Source organism: Macaca thibetana, chromosome 1 (assembly GCF_024542745.1).
Source record: "Macaca thibetana thibetana isolate TM-01 chromosome 1, ASM2454274v1, whole genome shotgun sequence".
In the NCBI taxonomy this organism is placed as follows: Eukaryota; Metazoa; Chordata; class Mammalia; order Primates; family Cercopithecidae; genus Macaca; species Macaca thibetana.
The window spans coordinates 180,441,116-180,453,257 of record NC_065578.1 but is presented as its reverse complement, the minus strand read 5'-3'; the positions used below and the strand labels follow the sequence as shown (position 1 = coordinate 180,453,257).

At 40.3% G+C, this 12,142-nt stretch overlaps 1 protein-coding gene across 7 annotated transcripts in view; it reads left to right on the top strand.

Moving 5' to 3' along the window:
• NPL (N-acetylneuraminate pyruvate lyase) overlaps positions 1-11,923 on the top strand; it is a 39,301-nt gene extending 27,378 nt beyond the window's left edge. For 6 of the 7 annotated variants that reach the window (XM_050766442.1, XM_050766474.1, XM_050766432.1 and 3 more), the window contains 5 exons: positions 1,240-1,388; positions 1,516-1,562; positions 5,139-5,223; positions 7,635-7,674; positions 10,522-11,923. In XM_050766442.1, coding sequence (XP_050622399.1) covers positions 1,240-1,388; positions 1,516-1,562; positions 5,139-5,223; positions 7,635-7,674; positions 10,522-10,706 — 506 coding nt within the window. In that variant the 3' untranslated portion in view covers positions 10,707-11,923. Of the gene's footprint in view, positions 1-1,239; positions 1,389-1,515; positions 1,563-5,138; positions 5,224-7,387; positions 7,533-7,634; positions 7,675-10,521 lie in introns of all 7 variants that reach the window. The other variant, XR_007720777.1, reaches the window with a different exon arrangement.
• The last annotated feature ends 219 nt before the right edge of the window (positions 11,924-12,142 follow it).

Here is a 12,142-nt window from a genome sequence, read left to right as displayed (position 1 = left end):
TCCATTAGAGGAAAAATGGAGGCTGTACTTTATAAACATTCTGAAGGGAAAAAAAAGAAAAAAAAACTGCTTTTCCTATTCTCTACTCTCATACTTAGCACTCAACACAAAACATTTTACCTCTGGCCACCAAAATGTGTGTGGGCATTTCTCCCCACCAACAACCAATTCTTCATCAGAGACGAACTGGGTGTCCTCTAATTGGATTCAGTTCTGACACTGGCTACTGGAGTCAGCATTGAATCCCACAGGTTAAGGGCTTAGTCCCACAGGACTGCCCCTACTTCAATGCCAGTCTCAAGTCCCAGGTTGTGGCCTGTACTTCCTACCAGCTGGCTATAAATCAGGGTTCCAATTACCTCCTCCTTGGGTTCAATTAATGTGCTATAGCAGTTCGCAGAACTCAAAGAAACACTTTACTTACTATTGCCCATTTATTACAAAGGAAACAGATAAAACAACCAGAAGAAGAGATGCATAGGGTAAGATATGTGTGAAGGGGCATGGAGTTTCATGCCCTCTCTGAACAAGCCATCCTCCAGGCACCTTCATGTGTTCAGCAACACAGAGTCCCTGTCCTTTTGAGTTTTTATGGGGGCTTCATTATGTAGGCATGATTGAGTACATCATTGGCCATGGGTGATTGACTCAATCTTTAGCCCCTCTCTCCTCCCCAGAGGCCAAGCATATGACTGAAAGTTCCAACCCTCTTAAGTACATGGTTGGTTTCCCTGGCAACCAGCCCTCATCCTGAGGCTATCTAAGAGATCTAGTCATCAGTAAACTTTGTAGCATACAGAAATATACATATCACTTTGGAGATTCCAAGGGGTTTAGGAGATTTGTGTCAGATGTTCCTATCTCTCAGGAAATTACAAAGGTCTTGGGAGCTCTGTGTCAGGAATAAGGGTCAAAGACCAAGTGTTAGAATAAAATACTCTCCTAGCACCCCTGTCTACAAGGGTTTTAGGTACTTTGTCTCAGGAACCAGGGACTAAGACCAAATATATATTTACACTTCACAAATATCCATCTACTGCCTTCAAGGAATGGGAAGTTTAGGATTATAATTGGACAAGTACATAGGAGCTGCTAGTCAGGGAGAAGTGATTAGGCCTAGTCTGCAGTCAGTTCTGGCTGACAGCAGCTTGTGGCAGCTCACTGCAGACGCGTGGCACTATATGGGATGTTATTTCCTGGAGATGTGCAGATTGATGAGGTGCTTATTATTTTGAGCAGTTCGTGCTGAGGAGTTGTTGGATGGGATTCAGGATAAGATCCCCACCTTCCAAGGGCTGAAATTCAGTGATACAGATCTCTTAGACTTCGGGCAGTGTGTTGATCAGAATCGCCAGCAACAATTTGCTTTCCTTTTTGGGGTAGATGAGGTAAGTCACCCCCTAGCATGTTGCAGCAGGTCAGTTCCCTCCAAAACAATTTGTGTAGCTATTTATATAGTAGCATCTCTCTTCTTTCTCTTTTTTATAAAAGTGAATATTCTTTGTTTCTGATTAGCAACTGCTGAGTGCTCTGGTGATGGGAGCAACTGGAGCAGTGGGCAGGTAAGCATGACTCATTTTTCCCAATGATTATAAAGTCCCCCATAAAGGCATTCATCACCAAAGTAGCTGTATTTCTTTTTTTCTTTTTTTTTTTTTTTTTTTTTTTGTTGTTGTTGTTGTTGAGACAGAATCTTGCTCTGCTGCTCAGGCTGGAGTGCAGTGGTGCAATCTCGGCTCACTGCAAGCTCCACCTTCCGAGTTCATGCCATTCTTCTGCCTCAGCCTCCCCAGTTGCTGGGACTACAGGCGCCCACCACCATGCCCGGCTAATTTTTTGTATTTTTTTAGTAGAGGCTGGGTTTCACCGCATTAGCCAGGATGGTCTCGATCTCTTGACCTTGTGATCCACCCACCTCGGCCTCCCAAAGTGCTGGGGTTACAGGCATGAGCCACCGCACCCAGCCCAAGTAGCTGTATTTCTTACATGTGTATCCTTTCTAATAGAAGTTTCCTTTCTTTTCCACATTCTTCCAGTGAAAGGGAATGAAATAGTGCTTCGTTGTTTGTTAGAAATTCAGTCATTGGGCTGGGCATGGTGGCTCACACCTGTAATCCCAGCACTTTGGGAGGCCAAGGTAGGCGGATCACTTGAGGTCAGGAGTTTGAAACCAGCCTGGCCAACATGGTGAAACCCCCCCTCTACTAAAAATTTTAAAAAATGGGCCGGATGCAGTGACTCATGCCTGTAATCCCAACACTTTGGGAGGCTGAGGCAGGTGGATCACGAGGTCATCAGTTTGAGACCAGCCTGGTGAAACCCTGTCTCTAGTAAAAATACAAAAATTAGCTGCCTGTAATCCCAGCTACTTGGGAGACTGAGGCGGGAGAATTGCTTGAAACTGGAAGGCGGAGGTTGCAGTGAGCCGAGATCGCACCACTGCACTCTAGCCTGGGCAACAAGAGTGAAACTCTGTCTAAAAAAAAAAAAAAAAAGAAGCCAGACGTGGTGGCAGGCACCTGTGATCCCAGCTACTTGGGAGCTGAGGCATGAGAATCACTTGAACCCAGGAGACAGAGGTTGCAGTGAGCTGAGATTGAGCCACTGCACTCCAGCCTGGGTGACAGAGCAAGACTCCATCTCAAAAAAAAGAAAAAGGATAAAAAAGAAATTCAGTCATTGTTTAGAAGCATCTGTTGCAGTTAGAGGTGAGACACATGAACACATGAATTGAGCACATGCACAGGGCCTAGACCTTAGCGGGAACTGACGCTTAGTGCTATAGACCCTGGTGACCAGGATCTCAAGGATGGACTCACACTTTGTGAGTTCTATCTTTGTCAGAAATTATTTGGTTGCAAGTAACAGAAACCCATTTAAACTACCTTATGTACAAGAAGACAGGTTATTATAAAATTCTGGGAAACCACATAGAGCCCAAGAGGAGGATGTAAAACCAGGCCTCAGAGAAGATGAAAGCCAAGAACTGCAGAATCTCAACCGCCAAGGCAGATTATCTTCCATATGTGGTTTTTTGGAGAGACTCACCGCTACATCTTTGTGCACATCTCTTTATTTCTCTTCTCTCTCTCTGTATCCAAATGGGCTTTCTCTGCTTCAGCATGCACATAGCCAATCATGGCTGCCCAAGCGTGGCATTTTGGGACATCATTAGATAGCACTGCCTAGGCAAGTGTCCATGTCAGGTCCAACCAGAATCATGTGGCCCAATGCCTACTTAGCAAAAGACAGGCAATTCAATTAGCACGTCCACTGCACATGTTAACTTAATTCATTAGAATATGCTTCCAAGCAGATTGAATTAAATGTTTGCATTAACTGAAAGATACCAGGGGAGCAAAATAACATTTATAACATGTCTTGGTGAGCCTGGCTGTGAGGAAGAGTGACTGAGTTGAATAATATAAATGGCTTGTTCACCAAGCCAAGATGGCCTATGACAGCCATTGTAACTACAGGGCTATTTCTACTGAGGAAATTTGAATGTTGTATTTGCTGACCACGTATGTTAATTCATTCTCACATTGCTATAAAGAAATAACTGAGAAATGCGTAAGAAAAGAGGTTTAATTGGCTCACAGTTCTGCAGGCTGTGCAGGAAGCATGGTAACGTGTCCTTGGTTTCTGAAGGAAACTTTCAATCATGGTGGAAGGCTAAGCAGGCACATCTTACGTGGCCAGAGCAGGAAGTGAGGTGGCACACACTTTTAAATAACTGGATCTCACGAGAACTCACTATCGTGACAATGGCACAAAGGGGGATATGTTAAACCATGAGAAACTGCCCCTGTGATCCAGTCACCTCCCACCAGGCCCCACCTCTAGCACTGGGGATTACATTTCAACCTGAGATTTGGGCAGGGACACAGATCCAAACCATATTACCATTAAACCTTTTTCCGCCTGGAAATTCTTACTTTTTTGGCTCCTGCTTTTTGGCCTCCATACTAAGCATTTTAATTCTGTCAACATAATCTATAAGGCAAGTACATTTGGTTAAACTCCATTTCTCCCTAGCTATAATCACCTTTCTGTCTAACCAAGGATAAACCTAAGACCACTGGGATTCAAATTTTAGTATTCTGAAGCTCCTCAGACATTGTTCTTCCTTACTGTATTACCAGAAGATAACCTGAGCTTCACATTCCTGGAATTCCTTGCTGTTGACCCCGGTTCTATATATATAAGTCCAACAACATTTCTGTTATTGGTACATCAAGATAAATACATTTCCTGATACCAACTTACTATGGGAGAAGCCATTTGAATTTAAAGAACTTGGGGAAATGTCCTTATTATGAGTTTCTATAACCTTTTACCTTGCCGGTTTCTCTAAGAATTCAGCAATTTATTTAAGATATTTATAGGTAGAGTTGGAGAGTTTTATAAGTCCACAAAAATATTTTGTCAGATCAAATAACTATTCTCACCTTCATTTTTGATGAATTGTTATAGAAGACAACACGAAGCAATGGAAAGTTTTCGTGGAAACTCTGAAGCCATTCTTTAATCAAAATAAAAACCAGGCCTACCTTGCAGGGTTTTACAAGGATTAGACATGATTTATGTCAAGCCTATAATATAATAGGCATTTAGTAAATGATCCCTCATTTTATTATTATTATTAATATTATTATCTAGAAACTAGTTTTTAAGTAATATACACATTAGCAAGGAATATGGGTAATTTGTTAGGATTTGCCCCTGTTTTCATGGTGCTCCATCCACCCAGTGTTTCAGCATAAGGCTTTTAGGACTCACCTCAGATGCTACATTTTATCCACAGTTCTTGTCTAGCATTGCACCTGTGTGTACCCTAGGGCAAGAGCTGGCCTCAGTCGCTTGCTAGCAAATACACTTCCATTTTTTTCCTTTATCTTTTTTCCGCTTTTCTTCCTTTATCCCCTTTTGTCTCAATCCCTTCTCTGCAGTACTGCTTAGTATTGCTGGAAAACTCAGAACTGAAGACAGTCTGATCCCCTAATAGATTAGGACCCAAAAACAGACTTTAGGAGGACTAGGTGTATTTTTTCCCTTTTAAACAGCAGAGGGATTTGAAGATCTGGACCTTTCCTGTTGAGTTATTGAACCTGCAGTATTTGTTATTGTCTTGCCAGTACCTATAACTACCTGGGAAAAAAGACAAACCAGATGTTGGAGGCTTTTGAACGAAAGGACCTCTCTTTAGCCCTGAACTATCAGGTAAACGTTTTCTTCCCTTCCCATAAATCACAGCCTTTTTTCTTCCCCACTTGAGGATTCTTTTTCTTCTCTCTACCATGCCTGCCCTCATTCAAATTGCCCAGCTGCCTCTTTCTTTACCTTTCTTCTGTTTTGTACTTTTTCTTGTCTAAAACCAAAGAAAGCTGTCCCCATTTTCTGTGTTCCCGACGTGTCTAATCAGGACAGGACCCATACAGGGATGACTCCTCTCTTCCTCCTAGAAAGGATCTTATTTTTACTCTATCTTCAAAGTACTTTTGTGACTATAATATAATGGCCATAGATTTCTGGGAAAATGACCACAGGCTGTCCCCTTGAGGACATCACACCAGAGTTATCACAGAATATGAGGAAGCTATGAAGATGGTAACCTAAAATGGGGAAGGCTTCATTCAAAGTCAGGGCAGGTCAGTCTTGTTCACCCTGGAAATGTGCTGAGAACTAGAAACATCCACCAGGAAAGAAATAAGAGCCTAGTGGGTGATCCAAAGTAGATACAGGATTTGAAACAGGAAGAAAAAACCAGCAGAAGCTGATATGTTGCTGGGAAGACTCCAGAGGACATAGTGGCTGCTGTGAATGTTCCATGGAGGACAGCCTAGCCATCCAGGGAAAGAAGAGCCTCAGTTGAAGGGTGGAACAGTCTCAACAACTGGTTCTTTTTTATTTAGAGATAGGGTTTTGCTCTGTTGCCCAGGCTGGAGCTCAGTGATGTGATCATAGCTCACTGCAGCCTTGAATCCTCCTGGGCTCAAGCAGTCTTCCCGCCTCAGCCTCCTGAGTAGCTGGGACTACAGGCATGCGCCACCATGCCCAGCTAACATCTGGTTCTAACACATGGTTCTGAAGTGTAAATGGAATGAAGTGGCAGAAAGTAGGGTTGACATGAGAGCAAGACTTTTGGGGTCTGAGAGGCATGAGGATTTTCAGGATAGTATAAGTGGTTGAGAGGTGTATCCCAAGAAAATAAGTGGGAATGGAAAGACGTGACTGAAGCAAGTGGTTGGTCCTAATAAAGCTTGGCTGTAGGATCTTTCTGAACAGGACAGGCTGCCATCAGGGTATTCAGAGATTACAGATCAGAAGAACAAAGCATCCTGGGGGTTAAAGGGAGTGACCTGCAGCCCCAACCCAGAGAGAACATGAAGAAGCAGAATCCAGAGTGGTTAACTATTCCCTACCCATAGGCCTCAAAGTTGAGCCATCATAAATCTACTTCTTCCTTAAAGTTTAAATACTATATGTAATATTCAAGTTGAGCCATCATAAATCTACTTCTTCCTTAAAGTTTAAATACTATATGTAATATTCGCCTTTGTCTATCCTCAGACCAGCTGAAACTAAGAACAGGAACAAGGTAGGGATCTAGGAAGCTATGCCAAATCAACTAAACATTGACAAGACTTTGGTTTAGATAAGGGTAAGAAGAATGAATTGTGCATACTCTGCCGTCTCCTTGCACTGATGGTTCCCGCCACCCTGCCCAGTTTCCTAGAAAAGTTATTTCTGAAAATTCTAACGTGTTCTGAGCAGAACAGGGAAATCACAGATAGAGTAGACTGAAGCAGCTATAATGTTGACCCTTCCATTCAATGGCTTCTCTTACTGGTTGATCCAGTCTCCATCTTTTTTTCCCTCTTAGTCCCACTCTAAATAAAACATCCCATTGTAAACGCTGTTGGTAAGGAACTTAGTTTATCACATTCTCTGTTTCTTCTTAAGAAGGCATGTGTGAGTGAGTCTTATTTACTCAGTACATAATTTCAGTGAAGGTGGTTTCTGCTCTTAAAGAGCTTTTAGTCAAGTGAAGAAGCAGACGAAAAGTTAGGGCTAAATTGATCTCATTCACTTTAATGTACTTAAGTGCCCTCTGTTCTATTTACATGAGTGAAATTACAACAACCTGCACCTCCATTTCACGCCAATTCTTATGCTCATCAATTTTAGAAAACAGCATTTATGGAAGTTGAGGATCTAGAAATTGATTCCCATAAATCTTAGCCTTGGCCACGTGCTCAGGCATCCTGGAAGGTACCCCAGAGCTATATGTACCCGAGTTTAAAAACCACTGCACTAACTGATAAGTTTACCTATGTAAGCCAGATGGATAAGGGGTGTGATTCCCATCTTTACTCTCTTGTAGAATTCCATCATTGAAGCTTCTTTTCTGCACGGGCCCATTCTGTAAAGCCTACATGTATGAAAAGATCTTACCTTAGCCTGGATGGATCCCAGTCATCTTCACTTGGCTATTTTTCTCCACTCTGACAGACCTTTAGTAAATGAAGGTGTGCAGACTTTTTAGGGTTTCTGTAATTTGACTTCTACATTATTTACATTGTTTACACAGTTCAATAATACTAACTATAGATATGTTTGTTCTTTTCTAGTTTTGTATCCAGAGATTTATCAACTTTGTGGTCAAACTAGGTAAGTGCCACATGTCTCCTGCTTTGTTTGCTGCTGGAGACTGTAAAGAAAATGGAATACCGTCACTTTCTCTGAGGGTTCAACAAGAACACCTTTTAATGGTCTGCTGTAAGCAGAGTTCTGTTTCCCTTATTAACCCTCGGGGCCAACCATATAAAACTGTGAAGTAAACCTAGTTGGAAAATCTTTGGCAACCTTCTCCATTTTAGCACATACTTACCCCATTTTCCATTCTTTCTCTCCTAAAGCGTCAGCACTCCCTCCCTTTACTTGCCTCTGCTTATTAAAATTCTACTACTGCATTGAGGTTGATTTCAGCCTAAGTGCTTGGAGGAAGGCAGTCTAAATACAGATCTTACTAAATTGTGAATGATTGACAGCTCTCCCAAGAGTATTTACAATTTAAACAGAGTTTATTAACACAAGTAAGCTTAAATGGATAGAGGTTTGGATAATATGACAAAATTGGGGAGCAGTGGTGGGGAGAAATACAGTGAATTTGAGTAGAGAAACCTCTCCAGAGTGTCTTAAATCTCCCATAACAAATGACAAATGCCACCATCCACTCTTCTTCTGCAAGAGATTGGCCCTTGGGCCAATTGAATCTGCGTTAATGCAGGAAAATTTTTAAGTTTATTTTTGGCAGGCCTCCCTGCTCTGTGTCAGAGTTCTGCATAATCCTGGCAACTCCTCCCTCACCCCCAAGCACCTCTTGTGTGTTATGCCCCTCATTCTTGTAGGGTTCTCAACCCGCTCTCTTACTCCCTCAAGGGCGTTCTGTTTGTTTTTCCACTTTCATGATTTTTGCACATTTGTGTGCCTCCAGTGCTATGAACTACCTGTTGTTCCCTTGTTCTAAGCAATGTTTTCACAAAATTGTGGGTTTGGTGTGATAATTATTATGTTCCTAAAGTACATTAAAATAGGTATTGAACTATTAAAATTTTAGACAAACTAAAAGATTGATGTGTGCAGTAGTCCCCACTTATCTCAGGGGGTATTTCCAAGATGACCAGTGGATGCCTGAAATTGCGGATAGTACGAAACCCTACATATACTATGTTTTTTCCTGTACATACATACCTATGGTGAAGTTTAATTTATAAATTAGGCATAGTAAGAGATAAACAGTAACTAATAATAAAATAGAACAATTATAACAATATACTGCAATAAAAGTTATATGACTGTGGTCAGTCTCTCTGTCTCTCAAAATATCTTATTATTTTTGGACTGCAGTTGACCACAGGTAACTGAAACCATGGAAAGTGAAACTGCAGACAAGGGAGGCCTACTGTATATTCAATCATGCTAATATTTTCCTTCCCAATGCTCAGTTTTTACTGTAACTAAGTTAACTTAGCAAAAGAAAGTTAGTTCTTATATCTTGAATCTGAAAGCAATAGCCAGCTAAGAAAACAAATTACAGACATTTTAGAAGATGGGGATTGGGGATTATGCTTTTTACATATTAACAGTGTACCTGCTCTTCCATCTGCCTCTCCAGTCTGAAGGCTTTGTCTTTCTTTAGTTCTGAAAAACTTCTCTGTTATCCGTAAAGAATGTTTTGACTGCATTTACTCAAATCTGTCATTCTGAAAGTCTATTAGTTGTATTTTGGATTTTCTCAATCTGTATCTCAATTTTTAAAAAAAGATTTAACATATCTTTCTATGCTGTATTCTGGATTATTTCCTTAGCTCCACCTTGAAAATTGCTAATTCATTAGCTATGTTTTTACTGTTTGATTTCCCTTAATATATATTTTTTCAATATTTCTTGTTGATTGTTTTATACTCTACCATTCTTCTCATAGCCTATGACTTCTATTCCTCCTTTTATCTCCGAGAAGTCTCTTTCAGAATTTTCTGTCATCTACTCTTAGGATGTAAGTTTTGTCATTTTTGAATGTGCTAGTTCTCATGCTGCTGCTTATCCTCATGCACTTTGTAATTTTTAGCTTTTCAGCTCATCTTCAGAGACCATTGTTTTCTGGGTAACCCACTGAACATTAGGTTGTAAGGTACCCTATCAAGTGGGTTTACATTTGCTTCTGCTAGGACACTGTAGTTCCACCAGTTCTAACCAGTCTTTGGGTTAATTTCTTAGTATAGTACCTCTACTAAGTGTGTAACATACATTGGCTCAGGCTTGAGATTTTTTTCATGAGATCATTTCCATCCACAAGCCTAGTAGAAGTCAAGCTTTCTTCACTATCCCCAGACCAGTGGGCTGGGTTTTTTCTATTGCTTTTCATAGAAGGCTGACTACCGGTTTTACATAGGGAGTTTAATTCCAGCTTCTCACCATGCACAGATCTAAGGCTTCATTTTCCATTCCCATCCCAGCCGTATAACACCAGCATGAAAACAGCAGCGTTGAGTCATAAGCTACCTTAAGTACTGCATTTCTCAGGGACTTCCTAAATAAGCTTAAACTAAATTTCATCCTGGCAATAAAGTCCTACCTCCTTTGATCAACAATAGTATATTCCTAAATCAGATTATCCTCAAGGGTTGTTTGGCATCAGCTTCTCCTCACCTTTCCGACCTCTTTATTCCTGACACCTTTGGCTTCTCCTTCTTGGGTTTAAGATTAACCCTGAGTTTTCGTTTTCTTTTACTGTGATCAACTTTTAAAATTTTCCAGCGTTTCTATGTGTTTGAAGCAGGAAGAGGGATTTCAAATGATTGCTCATCTGTCATATTGACTAGAAATGTTCCCAACTTTTGTTTTAATCTTACCTTGTTGTAGTAGTTGCTGTTAGCATATGATCTCCTTCTTTGGGATGTTTGTGGAGAGACAGACAGTACCAGTCATGTTTCCTAATTTATTTTTCCTGTCTAGGTTTTGGAGTGTCACAGACCAAAGCCATCATGACTCTGGTCTCTGGGATTCCAATGGGCCCACCCCGGCTTCCACTGCAGAAAGCCTCCAGGGAGTTTACTGATAGTGCTGAAGCTAAACTGAAGAGCCTGGATTTCCTTTCTTTCACTGATTTAAAGGATGGAAGCTTGGAAGCTAGTAGCTAGTGCCTCTCTATCAAATCAGGTTTTGTACCTTGAGACATAATCTACCTTAAATAGTGCATTCTTTTCTCAGGGAATTTTAGATGAACTTGAATAAACTCTCCTAGCAAATGAACTCTCACATCAATCGACAAGCATTGAGGTACCTATTGTGAGCCTTAAAATGTCTTACTTTGTGAAGGGGCAAAAACTCTAGGAGTCACAACTCTAAGTCATTCATTTCACAGATTTTTTTGTGGAGAAATTTCTGTTTATATGGATGAAGTGGAATCAAGAGGAAAATTGTAATTGATTAATTCCATCTGTCTTTAGGAACTCTCATCTCAATTTCTGGTTCCTAATCCTATTTTAAAGTTGTCTAATTTTAAACCACTATAATATGTCTTCATTTTAATAAATATTCATTTGGAATCTAGGAAAACTCTGAGCTACTGCATTTAGACAGGCACTTTAATACCAAACTATAACACGTCTCAACTATATACAACTCGAAATACACCAGCTCATCTGGTTGCTCAGTCTAACTCTAGAATGGATGCTTCTGAATTCATTTCGATGCCACCACTTTCCTCTCTTCAGAAACGTTGGGTCAGGTGATGACTTGTTTCAGTTCCTATAACTCAGTAAAGGGCAGCTTTCTCATAACAAAGGAAAAGGTCTTCCCCAAAGATGAATTTAAGTCTCTACTTTTTGCTATACAGAAAACTCAAAGTTTCTAAGAACCAAAGGGCTCTTCCTCTAGGCACCACAATCTTCCCCTTTCTCCACTGAGAAGACTGTCTCTCCCACAGGACCCTGAATTATTGAAATCAAAGGCCGACTTCCTTTCCGCAGTGAGCCCGGAGGCTACTGTTACTATCCTGTCACACTTGCAACCAGTTACTTTTCTTTAGTGATAGAAGATTTGGGGAGGACCCAAAGGACTCACAGCTTTCTCTCCATACCTCCTTTTACTCTTTTCTTTCTGTGTAACATATCAACAACTGTTTAATCTCCCTTCTAACAAACCTTGATGTAAGCTTTCTGATATCAAAGTATATTGACAGTTAACCCTTACTGATTTTAAACTTGACTATCCAGTCTGTTAATTACCTAAGATTTTGTTTTCATTTCATCTCTAATTGTTTTGATCATTGGCAGAGAAAGAGTATTTGAAATTCATATCAGTTTTGCTCCTTATTTTAATCTCTTTGAATTAAAAATAACACTTTTTCAAAATGCAAATTTGAAATTATAAGTAGACTTCAATTATCTTTGCTAATCCTCTCTTTAATTAGCTAGTTAAAAGTTGTTATATTTATATATCCTCAACTCTCTTTTTGCCTTTTTAGCTGTTAATTTCCTGAAAGAAGAAAATGAGTTTTTGTTAGTTTTTGGTTCTGAGGATGTGATACCCTTACTTAATGATACTAAAGCCAAATTTAAATTTTAAAATTAAT